Below are 23,591 nucleotides of genomic sequence, written 5' to 3' on the forward strand. Positions count from 1 at the left end.
AGTTTGGGTTCCTCTTTCCCACGTGCATCACTTTGCACTTGTTCACGTCATATGTCATCTGCCATTTTGATGCCCAGTCTCCCAAGATCCATTTTGCAGTTTTTCACAATCGTCTTGCGATTTAATAACTTTGTGTCATCAGCCAATTTAGTTATCTCGCTAGTTATTCCCATCTCTAGATTATTGATAAATATGTTAAAAAGCAATGGTCTCAGCTCAGATCCCTGGGGAACCACACTGTTTACCCTTCTCCATTGAGACTATTGACTATTTAAACCTACTCTCTGTTTTCTGTCTTTCAACCAGTTCTTAATCCATAAAGTGGGATTGTACAAGAACTACTGTTAGTAATTTGTAATTTTTCTTTAAAATCCAGAATAGTACCAGAAGACTGGAGGGTGACCAAATTGATGCCAATTTTTAAATAGGGTTCCAGAGGTGATCTAGGAAATTATAGACCAGCGAGTCCGATGTTGGTGCTGGCAAAAATGGTAGAGACTATTATAAAGAACAAATGATAGAACATATACATCAGCATGGAATAATGAGAGAAAGCCAACATGGATTTAGTCAAGAGAAATCTTGCCTCATCAATCTACTGTATTTCTTTGAAGGAGTGAAGGAACATGTGGATAAAGGTGAGCCAGTTGATACTGTGTATTTGGATTTTCAAAAGGCATTTGACAAAGTACCTCATGAGAGACTTCTGAGGTAATTAGAAAGTCATGAGATAGGAGGTAATGTCCTATTATTCCGGGACAAGTAGGTTATTTCCATCTACCCACCAGGACTTTATAGGAAGCTTCAAAATTCCAGAGACTTAAACCCCTTCCCCTCATACCTCATCACTGTGTCAGTGCCTGAGTTCCTCAGTCTTTTTTCCTACAAGCCAGGCTGTAGGAGAGTCTCTTCTGCTCGTGTTTTATTTCGTGTAATTTCAGTCTTTACGTTTGTGGTTTTTGCCCTCGTGCTGCAAAGGTTCCCTGAGGGACAGCTCCAACTATGGGAGATTGCAGACCTTTGAGACAAGTCTGTTTCTGGAGGATTCCCTGGTTGTCAGTAAGCCCTCTGGACAGCCTGCACATCAGATCGGGGTTCAGGAACCATTCCCTTGGAAGCTAGCTCGCCCCAGTTTCGTCCACTAGTGGGTCGAGCGCAGGCTGGTGTGCTTCCGTGGAGGAGTGCTCGGGATCAGAGCCAGACTGTGTTCCTCTGCCATGTGTGCTGCAGGCGTGTCCGAGGATGGCAGACGTGACCAGCCATGGAAGTCATTCCGGTGGGGCAGTCAGAAGATTCAAAGTTCAGCTTTCTATCAAGTTGAGGCAGAATATCTCCCTGTGAGCTGTTCCGCTCTGTCTGCAGTGTTTCCCCTGTCAACACATGTTTCTGTGAGTACAAGCTAACAGCTTGAATCAGAGATTTTTTTGGGGGGTCTTGAAAAAGGGGGTTTTATGTGGTTTCACTGCATGCCCTATGCCCCCATCCCTAAAATCCTAAATTTGCCATTTTTGAGGGTTCTCTGTGGTTTTCTTGGGCTATGTTTAGTCAAAACAGGCCTTCAGTGGCCATCTTGGATTTTTCCAGATTTCATTTTAGTTATATTTTATACTTGCCAGCTTCATTTTTGAAAGAAAACCACATAGATGACCTCCCCTGGGAAGGATGTCATGGATTCATGCCTCATTTGCGGTGGATGGCTGTTGGATTCGCTGAACAGCAAAATGGAAAAACCCCTTGAAAGATAGCCAATACTATCCTAGGAGAAAGACCACTAAAGAATTGGCTAAAACACCTAAAACCTAAAGAGGTAAGTTTGACAAGACAATCATTCAATGGGAGGAAACAACATTTAAAGTGGTGGACATCAGTATGAGCCCTTTGTAGATAACGAGAACCTCTGGCTCAGGCAAAATCTCAGAGATGACCAGCACTAGACATCAGTCTAAATGAGAGTTGCCTCATACATCATATAGTCCATAATGAGATTAATCACCTGTGAAAAAAAATCACACTCCCAAATGAAAATGCCAGACTTAACACTATTCCATGTGCGCTTCAGCCCGCAATGGTTGCGAGGCTTACCCAGGTTTGGTGCCTTCGACCTCCAAGGAGGGTCTTCTAGTGCCTTCTGTCCTGACTCCCACAAAATGGTGTTGGGGGACTTTGGGGATTGTGCTGGCGACATTTCGATGAAACACAAGTGCGTCTCTGGCGAGAAACCTCACAGATCCTCCAAACAGTCTAAAACTAATGTGCAGAGGTCGGCTTCCGCCGCGGAGGATGGGTGTTCCCTGGAATTTGTGAATATGCTTTATCAGGATTACTTATTTAAAAAGTCTATGAGTGTTTTCCTTCCACTGGCTCCTGCGCCTGTCTCAGGGATCCCAGCTCTAGACCAGGGTCTTTTCACTTGCTTTTCTTTGGGGGTGCTGGCAGGTAAGACAGCTGTGCACCAGATACCCTTTCCATACCTTTGTTTTTGCTGTGAGGCACTGTGGTGGTTGCAGATATGGCGAACTTGGCAGATCTCCAGAATCCAGATCAGTGCTGGGTCCCAGATTTGGGGGAGGATCCCACTGTGCGCCGATTTTTCAAGCATGCGCACCTTGTTGATTTATTCTTGGAATCTCTTCAGGAATTGAAGCTGGAGGCTGAGCAGCCAATCACTGCAGAATGTTCACTTATAAGTGACCAGAGGCCACCATCTTCCTAATAATCCTGATCTCATACAGGCTCTTATGGACGTTTGGAGACTCCTGAGGGTCCCTTTAAAATGTGCTCATGCCATGGTACAGCTGTATCCCATGGCAGATGCCTTTAACAAGTACGTTGCTTCCTCGAAGGTAGATTCCTCGGTGATGCAGGTCACCAAGCACACATTTCTCCCCAGTGATGTTCAGGACAGATGTGTGTATTTTGTCCCTAAGCTGCTGGAGTTAAGGACGGCGTTGGCCTCTTCTTTTGTGGCTCAATTATGCCATTCCAAGCTGTTCAATGATCCTGATGTTGTGGTGCTTTGCAATTTGGATTTTCTCATCTCCAGTATGGATTATATGGCTGATGCCTTGTATGACATCTTGAAAGTTGCTGCCAATTCCATTTCGGCTCGCAGAATGCTCTGGATTCGGCAATGGGCATGCAATTCATCTTCTAAAGCGACCTTGAGCCGGTTGTCCTTTAAAGGTCATCTGCTTTATGGCCAGCGTCTGGAACCTTATGGCTAGTGTGCAGGGTCGCAGGCCCAAGTCATTGCCATGACCTGAGGAAGGGGATTTGGACTCCAAAAGTTAATTTAAAAAATGTATTAAAATTAGTTCAATTAAAAAATGATCTTATTTCCATTTTCTGTTTATAAATGTTTATCAATACAACTAATTTAATCTAATCCTTAGGTTTGTATACCGCATCATCTCCACGTTCGTAGAGCTCGACGCGGTTTACAGTAGGAGAAATAGGAAGGAACTACAACAGAGGGTTAGAGGTAGAAGTGTGAAGAAAATTTAGAGGACTTGGGATGCCAAGATATAAGTTTCCTTGATTCCTAAGTTGGAGGGAGACTTACATTTTTTGAGAAAAGCCAGGTTTTCAGTTGTTTGCGGAAAACTTGGAGAGAGCTCAAGTTCCGAAGAGGGGAGGTATGGTTGTTCCAGCGCTCAGTGATTTTGAAGTGGCGGGAGGCCCCTAGCTTTCCTGTGTGGGAAATGCCTTTTAGCGAGGGGAAGGATAGTTTTAATTTGTGGGAGGATCTGGTGGTATTAGGGTTTGAGGAATTCTAAGAAAGAGGGATAAAGGGAGGGAGGATACCATATAGGATTTTGAAAGTTAAACAGGCGCATTTATAGTGGACCCTGGCAATTATCGGAAGCCAGTGGAGCTTGGCTAGGAGCGGGGAGACATGGTCAAATTTACTTTTAGCGAAGATGAGCTTGGCCGCGGCATTCTGAATCCATTGGAGTCTGTGGAGGTTTTTCTTAGTTAGGCTTAAGTAGATAGAGTTGCAATAGTCCAATCTGGAGAGGATGATGGATTGGACAAGGAGAGTAAAATGTTTTTGATGGAAGCAGGATCTAACTTTCCTCAGCATGTGAAGGCTGAAAAAGCATTTTTTTACCAAGAATTGGAGGTGGTCATTGAAGGACAATGTGGAATCAATGATGATACCCAAGACATAGCTTGAGAACTCAAGCTGCAGAGAGCAACAAAAATATCCTTTTTCTACCTTTTTGTTGTTTCTTCCCTAATCATCTTTAAACAGTGTGCGTCTGTCCTCTCTCCCTTCCATGCAGCCTCTGCCCTCTTTCTCTGCTCCTTCCATCCACTGTCTGTCCTTGCCCCTTCCATATGACATCTTCCCTCTTTCTACCGTCCTTTCCATAAACCATCTATCTTGTGACCCTTCTCTCTTTTGTACATGATTCATTTCAGCTTCACTCCCTCTCCATTTTGCTCTCTCTGTCTCCACCCCCTCCCCTAGGCTTTGACATCTCTTTCTTCTTTTCCTTCCTTCCTTCCCACTTCATGGTCTGGCATCTCTCTCTTCTTCCTATCTCAACCCCATGTCCTGGCATCCTCTTCTCCTTCCCCTCCATTTCTTCTTCCCCCTCCATTGTCTGGCATCTCCTCTCCTTCCTTTCCCCTTGGTTAGTCATATGTCCCCTTCCCTCCCCTGATGCCATGGCATCTCTCTTCTTCCCTTCCCTTCCATCTCTCCCTCACCCTCCATTCTCTAGTATCTCCTCTCCTTTCTTTCTACTTAGTCTGGCATCTCTCTCTCCTTCCCTTTCCTCCATGCCCTGGCATCTCGCCTTCCCTTCCCTCCATGCCCTGACATCTCTCCCTCCCTCTTCATGGTCTGGCATCTCCTTTCCTTTCTTTCTCTCCCTTCCCTGGTCTTCCTTCTCCCTCCCTTTCTCCACTCGGGTGAAGTAATTGTCTCCCTCCCTTTCTTTGTCACCCCCTCCCTGGTCAGCAGCGCAGCATTCACAACTCACTGCTCTTGTTGGCTTCAGGCTTATGTGCTGCACCTGGGTTGGACGCACCCCCCCACTTGGAACTCCAGTGCGGGAAGGTGAGGCAGAAGAAGAAGAGATGCATTGCATGGGGTCACGTGAGGTCCCAAAAATATTGGGGAGTGCTCAGGCACCCACAGAGCTGGCACCTATGAACAGAACAGTGGGATACCTTAGAGGGCACTACTGTGAGCTTCACATAAAGGGAGACAGATGTATATTTTATTTTATTTTTTTTATTTATTCAATTTTCTATACCGTTCTCCCCAGGGGAGCTCAGAACGGCTTATATGCAGTTATTCAGGTACTCAAGCATAACCCCCTTCTAATTTAATAACTCACCATAACTCCCTTCTAATTTATGGTGAGTCCTCCAAACCTCCCCAAAATCTACTAATTTATGGTGAGTCCTCCAAATCTCCCCAAAACCTACTATGGTACCTATATGGCAGTATAGTAGGGTTTTGGTGGACTCATACGTCTACCATAAATGTAGCAGGTAGAGTGGCTTATGGGCCTGTGTCTTTCTTTCTAGTTCACTTGCCCGCCCACCTGGCTACTTAAAGTACCTGTGTAGAGTTCTACTAGGCTTTTGCTGCTGTTCTAGACAGAGGTATGTACTGTTTCATTCAGATATTGAGGGGATAGGGGAGTGTGTGTGTGGTGAGGTCATTCCGTATTTGAATTAACAGTTGTGGGCTGCTCTTTGTGGGCAAATCACGTAATCCTCCATTGCCCCAGGTACAAAATAAGTACCTGTATATATGTAAACCGCTTTTTGAGTGTGGTTATATAACTACAAAAAGGTGGTATACAAGTCCCAATCCTTTTCCCCTTTCCTGATTAATGACTATAGTCGGACAACACAGAACACAAACCAAAGCAGTAAGATTTACAGCATCTACAGTTGTTCACAGAGCAGTGAGGGAATTGCTGACTGAAAAATCAGGAATAAAAAATCTAACCAACCAAAGCATTTATATATTTATAATTTTATTTTATTTTTTGCACTTTTGTCCATTCCATTCCAAGTATGTTTATTGAACTTTTATAAATATCAGATTACAGAAAAAAATATGAAATAACAAGAACCTTATGAAAAAAGAGACACAAACGTTTATTTATTATTGGAATTTTGCTCAAGATGAGTTTAATTCAAGTTCAATAGGTATTTTCCTGTCCTTGAAGGTTTCACAATCTGTGTACCTGAGGCAATGGAGGGTTAAGTGACTATCCTAATAGCAGCTGTGAGGACCCTTGAATGTCACTCATGACTGATGTTCTAACCACTAGGCAAGTTATTCACTTCAAGTTGATAAGGAATATAAAAATCTAAGAGGAATGTTGAAAAAAATTCTCTGACCTGAAGCATTGTAGAGCCCTTTGGAAGACCCGCGTGCTGAGGATAGGCAGGGAGTGAAGGAGAGCGGGGAACAGCAGGAGAGACTCGGAGAGGCAGGAGAAGGGAGCCGCCGAAGGAGTTGAAAGGCGGACAGGCAGGCTATCAGCAGGGGTAGCGGCGAGAGGGAGCTCCGCCCCCCAACGCGTCAGAGACAGCGTCAGCGCCCAGGCTCCCCCTTAAAAGGAGGCAAGCCGGAGCGCGACCTGCACTGAAGACCCGCGTGCTGAGGATAGGCAGGGAGTGAAGGAGAGCAGGGAACAGCAGGAGAGACTCGGAGAGGCAGGAGAAGGGAGCCGCCGAAGGAGTTGAAAGGCGGACAGGCAGGCTATCAGCAGGGGTAGTGGCGAGAGGGAGCTCCGCCCCCCCAACGCGTCAGAGACAGCGTCAGCGCCCAGGCTCCCCCTTAAAAGGAGGCAAGCCGGAGCGCGACCTGCACTGAAGACCCGCGTGCTGAGGATAGGCAGGGAGTGAAGGAGAGCGGGGAACAACAGGAGAGACTCGGAGAGGCAGGAGAAGGGAGCCGCCGAAGGAGTTGAAAGGCGGACAGGCAGGCTATCAGCAGGGGTAGCGGCGAGAGGGAGCTCCGCCCCCCCCAACGCGTCAGAGACAGCGTCAGCGCCCAGGCTCCCCCTTAAAAGAAGGCAAGCCAACGGCGCACGGCCGTTCGGCGTTCGGCGAAGGCGAGCGGCAAAGGCGCTCGCCTTAGCGAGAGCGCCTTTGCGAAGGAGCCTAGAGAAGGAGCCAGGAGCACAGGCAGCCCAGCAGCAAACTCTAACTCTAACTCAAAAAAAAAAAAAAAAGTACTTTTCTTCTGTTCTCATTCTTCTCTTCTCTATCTACTTTCAGCTAGCTGCACGCCGTGTACCACTCCTACACACCAAGGGCCTTCAGATACACGTCAGGCACACTCCAGCGCACCAACTTTAGTCACAAAGAAGGAATAATGGAGGCAGCAGAAGGCCAGCGAGGCTTTCCAGTATACTGCATTGATTGTCACATGTATGACTACCTCCCTTCCGGGAGGCAGGCCTACATATGCAGTCGATGTGAGGAACTGGCTAGCCTAAAGAAGGAGGTCGGGAGACTGCAGATCAAAGTACAGGAGCTAGAGGGACTCCGCTCCATAGAGGAACCAAGGGAATTTGAATCAACTGAGGACACCACCAGAGAAAACCACATCAACGAACAGGTCAGAGAGCTCGAAAGATTCATCGAGGAGGCCTGCAGGATGGTAGAGACATAGGATCACCCATTCTTCAGAAGGGAACAAATGGATGGAGGACAGGACCCGCCAGGAGCCACCGGGACCCACCAGGACCCACCAGGAGCCGAGGGAGAGGAACCTTGCGGAGGAACCAACCAGGAGAAAGAAGGATTGGAGGACCCAATCATCGATACAGACCTGAGACCCAGGAGGAAGCTGAGGAGAGGAAAATCTGCTATCGTGGTGGGAGACTCAATCCTGAGAGAGGTGGAGAGTCACATAGCAGGAGGCAGAGCGGATCGCCTAGTGACATGTCTCCCAGGGGCGAGGACAAAGGACATCTCTGACAGAATCGAGAGAATCATGGAGGGAGCTGAGACAGAGGACACAGCAGTGATAATCCACGTCGGAACAAATGACGTCAGCAGAAGAAATTTCAACATGACTACACTGACCGAGCATTTTAAGATCCTGGGGAGGAAGCTGAAGCTGAGGACAGGGAAGATAGCCTTTTCAGAGATCCTGCCAGTACCAAGGGCAGATGCGAGGAGGCAGACCGAGCTTCAAGCAACAAATGGATGGCTAAGGCGATGGTGTGACGAGGAGGGTTTCCTCTTTGTACGGAACTGGTCAACCTTCCTGGGGAAAAGCAAGCTCTACAGGAGAGACGGACTGCATTTGAGCACGGCTGGGACGAGGATGCTGGCACGTAACATCCAGACCTGCATAGACATGACTTTAAACTGATAACAAGGGGAAAGCCGATAGTCGACCTGACCTCGACACATCGGACCACAGTATCGAGCAAAGATACTGAGACAGGAACTGGCAATAGTGGACTAGAGACAAAATGGACACTTTATGGACATAAACCCAAAAATGCAGCACAGGGACCCGATGGGAAATTAGAGCTAAAGAGCAAGACAAGGAGGAAACAGCCGGAACCAGAGGGCTATCAAAGAACAAAGAAGCGGGCAGAGGAAGGGATAGACACACCACATGAGGCAGCACGTGAGGAGACCAGCAGGAGCAACAAACCAAGAGTAGATCCAAAAGAAAAGGTAACAAACTGGGACTTAAATTGCCTATATACAAATGCTAGGAGCCTAAGGACTAAAATGGGGGAGCTAGAAGTTATAACCGGAAAAAAGGACCTAGACATAATAGGAATCACAGAGACATGGTGGTCGGAGGACAACAAATGGGATGTGGCCATACCAGGGTACAAACTAGAGAGTTGCGCGGGGACAGAAATCCCACCCGTCCCCGCCAAAGTCCCACCCGTCCCCACCCGTCCCCGTGAGGACTCCCACCCGTCCCCACCCGTCCCCGCGAGGAATCCCCTCCGTCCCCACCCGTCCCCGCGAGGAATCCCCTACGTCCCCGCCCGTCCCTATAAACTACAGAAATAGTTATTTCATTTAATTATGCTACTGAATTAAAGGCTCTGGTAGAAACCCATTTAAAAATAAGCAAAAAGACTTTATTAATTTGGAAATATTAATTGGGAAGAATACATACTTTGTAAACGGGTTTCTACCAGAGCCTCTAATGTTTATAAATTTTTATCAACACAACTAATATTCTACTTTATCCTTAAGCAAAAAAAAAAAAAAGAATTTTTTTCCTACCTTTATTGCCTGGTTTCTGCTTTCTTCATGTTCTCATTCAATTCCTTCCATCCACTGCCTCTCTTCTCTCTGTGTCTTCCATTTGCTCTGTTACTGTGCCTCTCCCTTTCTCCCCCCTCCCAAATTGGTCTGTCACCCATCTTTTTCCCTCCGCTCCCCCAATAGTCTGGCACCTCTGTCTTCTTCCCTGCCAGCGTCTTCTTCCCATTCCCTCTTCCCCATTTACTTTCAGTGCCCTTCTCCCCCACCATCTTCCCCATGTCCTGTCAGGCAGCATCCTTCTCCCCCCTCTGCCTTCCCCATGTCCTTTCAGCGTCCTTCTCCCCCCTCTGTCTTCCCCATGTCCTTTCAGCGGCCTTCTCCCCCCTCTGTCTTCCCCATGTCCTTTCAGCGGCATTCTTCACCCCTTTGTCTTCCCCAGTGCTTTCAGGGTCCTTCCCCCCCTCCTCCCGTTTACCCCATGTCCTTTCAGCGTTCTTTTCCACCCCTTTGTCTTCCCCAGTGCTTTCAGCGGCCTTCTCCCCCCTTAAGCGTCTTTTCTTCTCCACTCCACCTTTCCTCCCTCCCTGCCTCCACCTTTGTGGCGCTTTTGCACCCGACCGACAACAGAACAGGCCCGGTCGGACAAATCTCCCTGTCCTGTAGCCGCGAATCTAAATTACCTTCTTACAGCAGCTGGAGTAGTGAAGCTGCTGTAAGAGGTAATTTAGATTCGCGGCTACAGGGCAGGGAGATTTGTCGGCCGGGCCTGTTGTCGGTCGATCGGGGGACCTGACCGGCTGTGCACATTCTCCGGGGCGGACCGCCCCCTCCCCCCTCTTTCGTACGCCATTGCCTTCTCCCTACCTGCCCTGCCGCACACAGCTGACCGGAAGCCTTCCTGATGTCAGCGCTGACGTCGGAGGAAGGGAGGGCTTTGCTTAAGCCCTCCCTCCGACGTCAGCGCTGACATCGGGAAGATTTCCGTTCGGCTGTGTGCTGCGACAGGGCAGGTAAGGAGAAGGAGACTACCCTCGCGGCTCGAGTGCACTGCGATCCAACCCCGCAGGAACCCCGCGACCCTCGGAGGCGTCCCCACGGGATCCCCGCGACCCTAGGGGGCGTCCCCACGGGATCCCCGTGACCCAAAGGGGGAACCCGCGGGTCCCGCGGGATTCCCGTCATCCCCGTTCCCGTGCAGCTCTCTAGTACAAACTCTACAGGAGGGACAGGGCACACAAGAAAGGGGGAGGAATACCACTGTATATAAAGGACTCCATTCCTTCATCCAGAACAGAAACAACAATAAGAGCAGACAGTCTGGAGTTGCTATGGGTTAAACTGACAGGAGGGGAAGGAGCTGACATCAAATTGGGTCTGTACTATCGCCCACCAGGACAGCCAGAAGCAAACGACCTGGACCTGGAGGCCGAACTGAGACAGGTGTGCAAAAGTGGAAGAGTGGTGGTTATGGGGGATTTCAACTATCCGGGAATAGACTGGGACATTGGGCACTCAAATTGCACGTGAGAAACTAAATTCCTAGAGGCGATAAGGGACTGTTTCATGGAGCAACTGGTCACGGAACCAACGCGAGGGGATGCCACTCTAGACCTAATCCTCAACGGGCTAGAGGGACCCGCAAAGGAAGTGGTGGTACTAGCACCATTAGGGAACAGCGATCACAACATGATCCAGTACAAATTAAACATGGGAGCATCAAAGGTGAAAAGAACCACAACGACAGCACTCAACTTCAGAAAAGGAAACTACAAGGACATGAGGAAGATGGTAGGAAAAAAGCTCAGCAACAGCTCAGGGAAGGTGAAGACCGGAAAGGAAGCCTGGACACTGCTTAAAGGCACAGTGCTCGAGGCACAAGACCTGTATGTCCCAAGGTTTAGGAAAGGGTGCAAAAAAAATCGAACTAGAAACCCAGCATGGATAACAACTGCAGTTAAAAAGGCGATAAGCGACAAGAAATCATCCTTCAAGAAATGGAAAAAGGAACCAACAAAGGAAAACCAGGAAGAGCACAAAAGACACCAGAAAGAATGTCATCGAGAGGTCAGGAAAGCAAAGAGAGAATATGAGGAAAGACTGGCAGGAGAAGCAAGAAACTTCAAACCCTTCTTCAGGTATGTGAAAGGGAAACAACCAGCCAGAGAGGAAGTGGGACCACTGGACGACGGAGACAGGAAAGGAGCGATAAAGGAGGAAAAAGAGATAGCTGACAGGTTAAACAAATTCTTCTCGTCAGTCTTCACCAGAGAGGACACATCCAATATTCCAGAACCCGAGGTGATTATAAACGGAGAACACGATGAAAGGCTGGTACAACTAGAGGTAAGCAAAGAGGATGTCCTCAGACAGATAGACAGACTAAAGAGCGACAAATCACCGGGCCCGGACGGCATCCACCCAAGGGTACTAAAAGAACTGAGAAACGAAATAGCAGAGACACTTCGCCAAATATGTAACCTCTCCCTAAAAACAGGGGAGATCCCAGAGGACTGGAAAATAGCAAATGTCACGCCCATCTTTAAGAAGGGATCAAGGGGTGACCCGGGAAACTACAGGCCTGTGAGCTTGACCTCGGTTCCAGGGAAGATGATGGAAGCAATGGTAAAGGACACAATCTGCGAACACATAGAAAACAATGGACAACTGAAGGCGAGCCAGCATGGCTTCTGCAAGGGAAGGTCATGCCTCACGAACTTGCTGTACTTCTTTGAGGGAATAAACAGCCAGATGGATAAGGGGGAATCCATAGACATCATTTACCTTGACTTCCAAAAAGCCTTCGACAAGGTACCTCACGAGCGGCTACTTAAAAAGCTGTGGAACCACCGGGTGCAAGGGGATATCTACCGATGGATCAAACACTGGTTGGCAGGCAGGAAACAGAGGGTTGGAGTAAAAGGCCAATACTCAGACTGGCAATGGGTCACGAGCAGAGTTCCACAGGGGTCGGTGCTGGGACCTCTACTGTTCAATATATTTATTAACGATCTGGAGGCAGGGACAAAATGTGAGGTTATCAAATTTGCTGATGACACCAAACTCTGCAGCAGGGTTAGAAACACGGAAGACTGTGAAGACCTGCAAAGGGACCTAACGAGACTGGAAGACTGGGCAAAAAAGTGGCAAATGAGTTTTAACGTAGAGAAATGCAAGGTCATGCATGTAGGGAAAAAGAACCCGATGTTCAGCTACAAAATGGGGGGAACACTGCTAGGGGTGAGTAACCTTGAAAGGGACCTGGGGGTGATGGTCGACACATCACTGAAACCATCGGCGCAATGTGCGACAGCCTCAAAGAAAGCAAACAGAATGCTGGGCATCATCAAAAAGGGTATTACAACCAGGACGAAGGAGGTCATCATGCCGCTGTATCGCGCAATGGTGTGCCCGCACCTGGAGTACTGTGTTCAATACTGGTCGCCGTACCTCAAGAAGGACATGGCGATACTCGAGGGAGTGCAGAGGAGGGCGACTAAACTGATAAAAGGTATGGAACATTTTTCATACGCTGACAGGTTAAAAATGCTGGGGCTGTTCTCCCTGGAGAAGAGGAGACTTAGAGGGGACATGATAGAAACCTTCAAAATCCTTAAGGGCATAGAGAAAGTGAATAAGGACAGATTCTTCAAACTGTGGGGAGCCACAAGCACTAGGGGTCACTCGGCGAAATTGAAAGGGGACAGGTTTGGAACAAATGCTAGGAAGTTCTTTTTTACCCAGAGGGTGGTGGACACATGGAACGCGCTTCCGGAGAATGTGATAGGCCAGAACTCTGTACAGGGGTTCAAGGAGGGTTTGGATAGGTTCCTAGAGGATAAGGCGATAGAGGGGTACAGATATAACTTGAGGTAGGTTACAGAAGTGGTCAGAAACCACTTCACAGGTCGCAGACCTGATGGGCCGCCGCGGGAGCGGACCGCTGGGCGAGATGGACCTCGGTCTGACCCAGTGGAGGCAACTTCTTATGTTCTTATGTTCTAACTATGCAGCACTTATCTTTGCAATTTGAAAAGACTATAAAGCAACCTTATAGTGGAACTAAATACAGGAAAAATCAGAATAAATAATTCAGAATGGATGGTCCATTTTGGTTTTTAATTTGCCATCATTTACTGTACTAAGTATAAAGAGATCAAACTTGATCGCCTTGTACAAGCGATCAAAAACAGCCTCAGGCGAAATTAAACATTTTAGAATGTGTAACTGAATATAACCAAACAGCATTAGACACTCCTTTAAAAATACAGGAAATTAAGAAGTGCCTACAGTTTAGAGAAGCTTGTATAGCTACTAGGGCAATAAAACTATCCTTAATTGCAGCAGTGTATAAGTCCAGGAAACACTAGTAAAAACATTTAACAATATTTAATATTCGCGGGCCGGCTCTGCCCCTAACCCCCATGGATACGGAGGGAGAAGTGTAATCTCTTTTCTGTCTATTTGAGCAAGACTTGGTCAGCAGGATTAATTACCTCAATCTGTTAACATGTACCGGTAAATACCATTAACATAAATATAGAAGGATTTGTGTCAGCAGTAACATTAGCAAACTATGGTGTATTCTCAACAAACAGTACTACAATTGGTAATGATTAACAAAGCTTGCACATAAGTCAGATTAGGTTTCTCTGTGACCACATCTATGCCTTATAATCACTGATAAACAAGTATGAGAAAAACATACCCTCCGGGAGTATATTTGTAGGTTTTATTAACCTTAAAATTGCTTTTGATTTTATCTGGCATACTGAGCTCAATCTTAAATTGATGCAAACTGGAGTTGGGGGTGGGTCATTGGTGTGGGCAAACTGGATGGGCCATGGCCCTTTTCTGCCGTCTGTTTCTATGTTTCTAGTTAGCCATGTTTTAAATAAATCAGCCGTAAAGTATATGACATAGCAGATCATAGGCACCTGCTCTGTGAGTGCCTGATCACCCCCAATATTTCTGGGACCTCAAGTGACCAGGGCTAGCATGCTGTTTGCGCATCTCTTCCCCTTTTGTCTCTCTCCCTCCCCTCACCTTCCTGGTTCTATTTAAAATAAAATCTTCTTGTTTGGAGGAACCCCGGTGCGGCAGCCATTCTCATAAGGTGCCAGCGCTGCCCTACCTTTACCTTTCTCAGGTTCCAGCCTCCTCAGTTCCCTCTCTCACTCCAACTGTAGTTTTGTCTCCCTCTAAATCGCCCTCTCTCTCATTTGCACCCTGAATCCCCTCCCTAGCTCCCATGGTGTGTCATTTCTCTCTCCCTTTCATCATTGGCTAAGAATCTCTTCTTCCCTTCCCACCTCCTTTCTGGTCTGAGTCACACTCTTCCTCTCTCTACTAAATATAACAAGAAAATACAGTATATAAATAGATGTTGGGGACAGCACTATCTATTTATAACTTAGCTCTGAGTAACTTCAGGACAATATATTTAGAACATTAAGAAAGAATTAGATTCTTATTTTTACAGAGCAAGTTTATTTACAAGATTATGAAGGAATGCATTAATTTTAGTTACAATTTAGGGATCTTTAAATAAGGGAAATGTGTCACAAAATAAAATATTGTTAGAGATGCAGAATGATTAATTAAGCTGGATAAAAATTAACTCATTCTGATAAATGCCAAAAAGTTTTATTTTTCTTATTGTTGCTTCTGGTTCAAAGGGTGAAAGAGGTCTGTGGTTTGCAGAGGGTAGCTGGATGAGATGAAAGTTCCTTGCTGGAATAAAAGTTCTTCAGTTGCAGCATAGTAGTGAGAAGTCCAACGGCGATCCAAAGAGAGAGGGAGCTTAGGTGAATCTTCCTGTTTTATGGACCATAGAAGCTGGAAGTTAGGTTCAATAACGTCAGTAATAGTGTCCAATCACAACTCAGGAATTCAGTTCAAACTGGTTCTTTGTTTCCTGCTGACCAGATACTGACAAGATTACGAAAATAATTGGGAGTTTCATGCAGTTGGCTTCTCTTTTGTTATATTCCATCTTCTTATTGCTTAAGTAATTAACACTTTTGCTCCAAACCCAGTGCTGTAAACAGGCTGCATGTGGCCAATTCTGCCAGGGCCTTTCCTCTGCTGCATCGGAAGTGACATAGCATTGGAAAGGCCCTTGCGGGACCAGCCTACAAGCAGCCTATTTACATCAGTACCACTGCTGGCCGACCGCCGCCGCTGCTGCTTTGGGAGGGCCTGCAAATAAGAGAAACCAGCTCCGCACGGGAAGGGGGTCCAAACAGAGGAAAGGGAGGGGTGTTGTCAGGAGCAGGACCAGGAGTGCAGGAGACAACAATTCTGCGTGGATGGGGCCTACTGCGCAAATTCTGTGCTGCGCAGTAGTGTAGAATTCTAGCAGGAGTAACTTTTTATCCCTTGGATGAGCAAGTTAGGGAAAGCTTCTTCTGGTCTCAGCTTGTTGAAATGCAGTGTATAGACTGGGACAGCTTTTGACTTTCACGTGTCGTTTTGAAGTACTCTGCCCCCTCCCCCAAGGCATTTTTATGTGTAGCAATGAGTCCTAAAAATAATGCTTAAGAATTTGAAATGTGTTTCCTAGTAATGCTGATTTTCATTTCAAAGCATGACCTGGCTGTTCATGCTCTGCTTTTCTAAATGTTCCATATCTTATTTGCTTCACTATTCCTTAAACACAGTTCTATTTAGCTAAAAAGGTAGTTCTTTGACATATTCAGTCATCTGGGCATCTGGGGGCCTGGTTAATGCAAACTCCATTCTGTCTGGGGTTTTTTCAGACACAAAGACGCTGATTAGTATTTGGCAGGAATATACACTGCATTGTAGTTCAAGGGGCAAGCAGACAGGCTGGAACAACTCTGTAATTATGTTAGTAACAGCAACTGGACAATCAAGAGTGCCTCTGGACTCTGTCTGATGTCTGGATTGCAGATAGGCCATTATTTCAATGCCAAGTTTGTCAAAGAGGTAAGACAGGATAAAATGACAGTAAATGTTGTGTCTGGGCTGATTTGAGCCTGTTTTGTGTGAAATCATTGTTTTCTAACCCCCTTTGATGCTAACTGCTCTCCTTTGTGACTTACCAGAGTTAACTATATATGGTTTGGCCAAAATCAAAGGAAGAGGAGTGAGTAAAAAGAAAGATCTGGATTTAGTTTTTAAGTTTCAAGTTTTTATTAAAATTTGATAAAATTGCTTATCATGGTTTCTAAGCGAGTTACAATAAAAAGATTTGGGGTTAAAATAATAATAACTCACAGTACAAATGGCAATACTAAATTTGGGCATACAGTATGGCTAACGGGAAACGTAAGGTTGGGGATATGAAATACAATTGCAAAAGAAAAGGAGAACACTTACAAGAAGAACAAAAGGGCTGGGGCAAGAGAGTGTTTCCTTCATAGCTGACAAACAGAGTCTAGATTTGAAGGTTGTCATACTGTAAATGCTTCCTTAAATAGATGACAAAGTAAACCCTTAAAATGGTCGAGACTTTTTTTGTTTCTCAGTGGTTCTCAGTTCAATCCTCTGGATACACTCAACAGGCTGGGTTTTTAAGATATCCACAATGAATATTCATGAGAGAGACAACAGAAGCAGATTATATAATATAAATCTTTTATTTTCAACTGAAGCTAACTACCGAATTTTTTGCTCTATAAGATGCACTGGACCATAAGATGCACCCTAGATTTAGCATAGGAAACCAAGAAAAAACCCCATTCTGAACCAAATTGTGCACCCAGCCTCCCTCACTCCCTGCCAGGCTCTGCACCCAACCCCACACTCCCTGCCAGGCTCTGCACCCAACCCCACACTCCTTGCCAGGCTCTGCACTCTGTCCCCCCTTCATTGCCAGGCTCTGCACCCTATCCCCCCCTTCCCTGACCTATAACCTGCCACCCCCCTCACCTCTGGTGGTCTAGTGGTAGGCTGGGACAGGAGGGATCTGTCCCAGCCAACTAATAATCCTCTTCCTCCCAGTAACCTTTAAAACATGGCCTGCCCAATGGCCCTTCCTTTTATAACACCCTCGCCCACCTGCAGTACCTTTTTAAATGCCCCCTGAAGCCTGGTGGTCCAGCGGTGTATGGGCCAGCAGGAGCGCGCTGTCTGCACTGCTGCTTGGCCCCGCCACGATTTCTGAATGGCTGCATCAGTTCTCGCGAGTGGAAAAAGTGCATCTTATGGACTGAAAAATACGGTAGATTGGCTAGATTTAATTGTATAGGCACTAAGGTTCTAGATACTTCCTCCTGTATATTATTGTTGACCCTTTTTTTTTTTTTTAACCCTAACTATCCTGGAGCAAGGAATGGGCCTTCTGCTTAGACTGACAGACTACCAAATTCAGAGTGAGTGTTTTGTCTTTGGCTTCTGCTCCCTAGCCTCAGCATCATTAATGTAAGGGTTGCTCATGACTGGCCAGTCCTGCAAGTGTGCAGGGGAAGAGAAGTATAGTGGAAAACAGTAACAGAGCCATTCAGCTGCTGCACTGAAACAAAGGAGAAGGATCAGAGCTGTGAAACAGCAAGTGTGAGGGATACAGGAACTACAAGGATAAGGGAACCAACAGCTGAGTACCATCTGAGGACGAATATACCAAGGACTTTGCATTTGAAGGCTCAGTGAGCCCTATGTAAAGAACATAAAGGAATTCCAAAGCAGCTCCCCATCTAAGGAGAGGGGCTTTCAATTAGTGAAAAGCTCAAAAAAGACTTTATATGTAGCCTCCTTCCTAGAGAGTGTCCTTAACAAAAAAAAAGCCTACTAAAAAACTGTAAGTGTCAAAATATTATTCCTACTTTACTACTGCTGTACATAGTTGCTACTGAATTTTGATTGAGTAGTCTAAGTCAGTGGTTACCAACCCTGTCCTGGAGGACCACCAGACCAATCGGGTTTTCAGGATAGCCCTAATGAATATGCATGGAGCAGATTTGCATGCCTGTCGCGTCCATTATATGCAAATCTCTCTCATGCAAATTCATTAGGGTTAGCCTGAAAACCTGACTGGCCTGCTGGTCCTCCAGGACAGGGTTGGGAACCACTGGTCTAAGTTATAGTAAATCTTTTGTTACTGAGAGAAAGAAAACCACTGAGTGAATGGACTGCGGTGCCAATTGGCCTCTCAGCTCAAGCTGGCCCTGGCCCTGACCTCCCTACAAACTGTAAAAATATATTAGTCACTCATCTGGTGCTCACCTGGGCAGGTAAGAATTACATAGGTTTTCAGATGAAAATTTTTCTAGATTTAAGCCAGGTGTCTGGGTTTGTTTGGTTAAATTTAGCCAGCTAGTTCTGAAAGTCAGCTCTAACTGGTCTCTTTCAAGCAAGCAGACAATCCTCATTCCCCCCCAGCCCTCCATAGAAATAACAACAAAATTCACTGTGGATGAGATCTAAGGGGAGTGTGTGGCGCAGTGGTTAAAGCTACAGCCTCAGCACCCTGGGGTTGTGGGTTCAAACCCACGCTGCTCCTTGTGACCCTGGGCAAGTCACTTAATCCCCCCATTGCCCCAGGTACATTAGATAGATTGTGAGCCCGCCGGGACAGACAGGGAATAATGCTTGAGTACCTGAATAAATTCATGTAAAACCGTTCTGAACTCCCCTGGGAGAACGGTATAGAAAAATTGAATTAAAAAAAAAAAAAAATACTGTCCTCTCCTGCTCCTTTGATTTCTATAATATCTCCACCCTCTGTCTGACCCCCACCTGCACTGCTCTGAACTGTTGACTCACCTCAGGAGACCCACAGCGGACCTGGCAAAAGGATGCTGTTTTCCCTCCTTTCTATTTAGCATCCAGCATTGCTCTGAGAACAACAGTACTTTATTTTGCTGTAACCCAATGAAGAGAGCATAACTCTGGAAAACTAGTTAAAATATATTTAGGTAGTGCAAATAGTAGGTGTCAGCTCCATCTTGTTTGCTGACATTATTTCTACCCCTAAAAGAAAGATCTTGGTTTTCCTCCATAAATTTCCAGAGCTGCCATATCTTTGCATTTTTCTTCAATTGCACTCTGTATTAGGAGTATATTTTACTTTGCTTTTCAGAACCACACCTTCTGAGCAAATAATGGGCCAGATGTGCTGAGCATTTTTTTCATAGACATAAGTTAGAAAAACATCTTTATTGTATCTGGCTCAATATGTTAAAAAGCTGTGTTTTCCTTTTTGGGTTCTTGTCTAAGACTTGTTTGAACAGCACTAGTTTAATATCTAAATTAACTTGTGTGTAAAGAATCATCTGTGATCATAACATAGTTGATTAGGAAAAGATGAATGGTACATTTGGACTTTTTTGCATCATACTTTGGTCAAGGGTGAAAGATGAGACCATGATACACAACTGCTATTAGATTATTTTGGTGCTGCATCAACTTAACACAGCTTGCATCAAAGATGAGCAAACTATACTGCTGCTTTCACAGGCAAAATAGTTTGTCCATGCCTGAGCTACATACTTCATTTGTCTAACACTACATATTTAATTTGAATAATTCCGTCCAGTTTGGTGTTTTTTTTGTTTTTTTTTAATGCTGTGCCTTTTCCATGTTCATCAACTTGATTCTTAAAGTTAGATACTGTTAGAAACATATCATTGTGTGTGCAGTTGTATTAGTGTTTCACACAGAATAAAGTACTAGGGATCACGTGGCTACACTTTAAAGAATTCCAAATTATATAATGTAAGTCAACTTCAAAGGAGAGAAATAGCAATAAGACTGTTCAGAATCCTAAGCAGATTATGGCCAACTGGCAAGATACCTGAGCCCTTGGATCAGTTTGGATGGCCTGCCATTTGCCTATCTTCGCGTCCCTCTTTCTCCATCTCTTTGGACAACACTCTCATCCTTCCTCTTTTGTCTGCTCGTAATCTCGGGGTCATCTTTGACTCCTCTTCCTCCTTCACCGCTCAGATACAACATATCACTAAAACCTGCCGCTTCTTCCTCTATAATATTACCAAAATCCAACCCTTCTTCTCTGAGCACACTTCCAAAACACTTATCCATGCCCTCATCACCTCATGCTTAGACTACTGCAACTTGCTACTCTCAGGCCTTCTGCTTAGCCATCTTGCTCCCCTCCAATCTGTCCAGAATTTGGCTGCACGACTCCTAAAAGTCACTTCATTGGCTTCCCATCCGTTTCCAAATACAATTCAAACTCCTCTTACTGATCTACAAATGCACTCACTCACCATCTCTCTTCACTTATCTCCCCCTATGATCTCCTCTGTGAGTTCCACTCAGCTGGTAAATCACTCCTATCTGCCCTTCTCTTCAACTTCCAACTCCAGACTCCATCCCTTCTGCTTTGCTGCACCGTATGCTTGGAACAAACTGCCCGAATCCCTACGGTGGATTCCGTCGCTTGGAGTGTTCAAGGCCCAGATAATAGCCCACCTCTTTGAGAGTGCTTTACACTCCTAACTCCTCTCATCTTGGGTTCTTCATCCCCAACCTATATGTCATATCTGTCTGTCCAAACACATGGATCTGGGGTCTGATTATGTCATAGACCAGGGGTTCGCAACCCAGTCCATGGGACACAGGGCATCCACAATAAATATGCAGAAGATACGTTTGCATGCATTGCCTCCATTGTATGCAAATATCTCTTATGTAAGTTCATTCTGGATAGTAGTTGTAGTATAATAGTGAGCAGTCTCATGAGACCGAACTATGCAGGTTGCATTCCCTATTTCTATGTCCATTCCTAGTAGAGATTCCAATTATATATAATAATATATGATGTGTATATATAATATTTGTAACTGCTACTTCAAATGACATGACCACATTTATACCTATCCTTGCCAGCCTTGAGGGCAGTCTCCTCCAAGACTCACCTGTAACACTGCTTCTTCAGCTGGCAGGGGTCAACACAGTAGTAGCAGCAGCCATTTTTCCTCCTCCTACAGGGTCAACCATAGCGACTTTGCAGTATGCTCTAAGTCTGCCCTTCAGAAGAGACTAAAAATCTTAGCTGCCAGCTCTCAATGCTGCCATTTGGGCCACCAGCCAGCTTGGTGACTTCCAGTTATATAACTAGAATTTACCTATCTAGCAGCCAGAACAAATTGGAGGGAGGAGTCCATTGGCCAACTTATCACTCTGTACTTTATCTCCATGCCAGGGAAAGAGGCATGCCCTTCCAAGCAACTTTTGAGCTGCTTTCAGCATGACATTTTTGGCTTTAGTTTTAATGAAATTTTTAAGCATAGAGTTGCAATATGTATAAAAGGGATATTTGCAGTATTCCTGCATTGGTGGATCAAGGTTAGTGTGGACTAGTGCTGCCCGATTCAGGAAAAAAATTTTTGATTCGATTCAGCCTATTGAATTGGATTTTCAATTAGATTCGATTTTCCTGCCCAATTGGGTGTTTTTTTTCAAACATCCTGGTGGGTTTATTTTATAGACTCTTTACCCCCTTTGCCTTCTCCTAACCACACTGGCGCTGTGGTGTAAACAAAATAAACAAACAAAAAATACTTTTCCTCTCTCTGTTAAATCCTAGCTCACGTTTGCAATCTAACACCAGCTCTGGCAGGATACACGTTTCAAATCTGACATATTGTAATCACAAAACAGAAAATAAAACTAGATTTTCTACCTTTTATTGTCTAGTCATTATAGAAATCTTGTTGGTCCCAGGCTCTGGTTGTCTTCTGATAACTTGCTTGCCAGGAACTCCTTTCTCTTTCTGCATGCTAACCATCCATCTGCCATCTCTGTCCTCCCCTTCCGTTGCCCTTCCCTTCCCAGGAGGTCTGGCATCTTTCCTTTTTTTTTGTCTCCCTTCACAGATCCACCTTTTCTTAACTACCCTTTCATCCAACATCTCTCCCTCCTTCCCCACCATCTCTCCCTTTCTTTTCCCAACTACCCTCTTATCCAGTATCTCTATCCCCCCCTCCACACCATCCCTTGTGTCCAACTTCTCTCCCTTTCTGTTCCTTCTCTCCCTAAATCCCATTGTCCATCATCTCTCTCCCTCTCCTCTATTTTCAGACCCATTATTTCTTCCATATGCACGTCACTTTTAACCCCCCCTTCCCTTTCTCCATCCGTGTACTTCTATACCAGGGCCCCCCTCCCATGAAGGCCTGCCTGTCCTCCCTGAAGGCCTGTGCCACCATCCCTGAAGGCCTGTTTTCCCCTTAAAGGCCTGCCTGTCCCCCCCCCTTTTGAAGGCCTGCATCCCCCCAAAGACCTGCCTGTCCCACCCCTTGAAGGTCTGTCCCCCCTGAAGGCCTACATCTCCCCCTGCTTGCCTGTCCCCCCCTTGAAGGCCTGTCTCCCCCCCTTGAAGGCCTATATACTAATCTATTAAGTATTTAGTCACAGTGGAAGATTTTGACGTTTGACCAAAATTCTGGTTGATGGCACTGGATAATAATTTGAATCGGGTAAGATCTAGGGGCTCTGATCAGAATCACACATTTTCAAAGCTTTAGATTTACTAAAGAGTATTAATGCATTAATTTGTGCTAACACTTATTAGAGTCAATTTTTTTTTTAATGACAGTGCCCATTTTTAAAGTTATTATTTTTTTTTTTTTTAAGAAAACTAACAGCTATATAAACAGACAAGAAAAACTTGCTGTGTTGTACATTGAATTAATGATAATATGTAACTATATAATTAGAATATAAAAAATAAGTGTTGGTATACTGGGATAGACTGAAGGACTATAAAACCCAGTATCCTGTTTCCAACGGTTCACGGAAGTTTCGCCCCCCACATTTCGCCCCCAGCAATTCGCCCCTCACATTTCGCCCCCGCACATTTCGCCCCCCGGATGTTTCGCCCCCACACATTTCGCCCCCGCACATTTCGCCCCCCGGATGTTTCGCCCCCGCACATTTCGCCCCTGAGTGTCAGACTATTCCTCTCGCAGGCGATTTCTTTGCCGACACGACGGCAGGCTACAAATTCAAAGTGCACAGCTGGCTGTTCTCACTGCCTCTAATGTCGGCCCTGCAGCTCCGGACTTCCCCACACCTGCTCTCTCCCCCCCCCCCCCGATCACTATTATTTTAAATGTTATGGCAGCCACGGCGCTGTATCCATCGGAGGAGACTTCTAACCTCGGCCATGAAGTTGCTGTTGCAGGAAGAGTTCCGGGGCAGGCCGAGGTTAGAAGTCTCCTCCGATGGATACAGCGCCGCGGCTGCCATAACATTTAAAATAATAGTGATCGGGGGGGGGGAGAGCAGGTGTGGGGAAGTCCGGAGCTGCAGGGCCGGCGTTAGAGGGAGTAAGAGCTGATGGTGCCACAGGGTCCCGCGTTGGGGGGGGGAGGGAGGAAGAAAGAAGATGGGGGTCATAATCCAACGCTCAGGGGCGAAATGTGCGGGGGCGA

At 45.9% G+C, this 23,591-nt stretch overlaps 1 protein-coding gene across 2 annotated transcripts in view; it reads left to right on the forward strand.

The window, feature by feature from the left end:
- The window catches only part of COMMD1 (copper metabolism domain containing 1), a 190,889-nt gene that overhangs the window by 49,594 nt on the left and 117,704 nt on the right, over positions 1-23,591 (forward strand). Inside the window, exon 3 of one of the 2 annotated variants that reach the window (XM_033938231.1) lies at positions 5,545-5,622. The exons of the other annotated variant lie outside the window; for it this stretch is intronic. Coding sequence (XP_033794122.1) covers positions 5,545-5,586 — 42 coding nt within the window. The 3' untranslated portion in view covers positions 5,587-5,622. The remainder of the gene's footprint in view (positions 1-5,544; positions 5,623-23,591) is intronic. 2 annotated transcript variants of the gene reach the window in all.

This window comes from Geotrypetes seraphini, chromosome 3 (genome assembly GCF_902459505.1).
Source record: "Geotrypetes seraphini chromosome 3, aGeoSer1.1, whole genome shotgun sequence".
Taxonomy (NCBI): domain Eukaryota; kingdom Metazoa; phylum Chordata; class Amphibia; order Gymnophiona; family Dermophiidae; genus Geotrypetes; species Geotrypetes seraphini.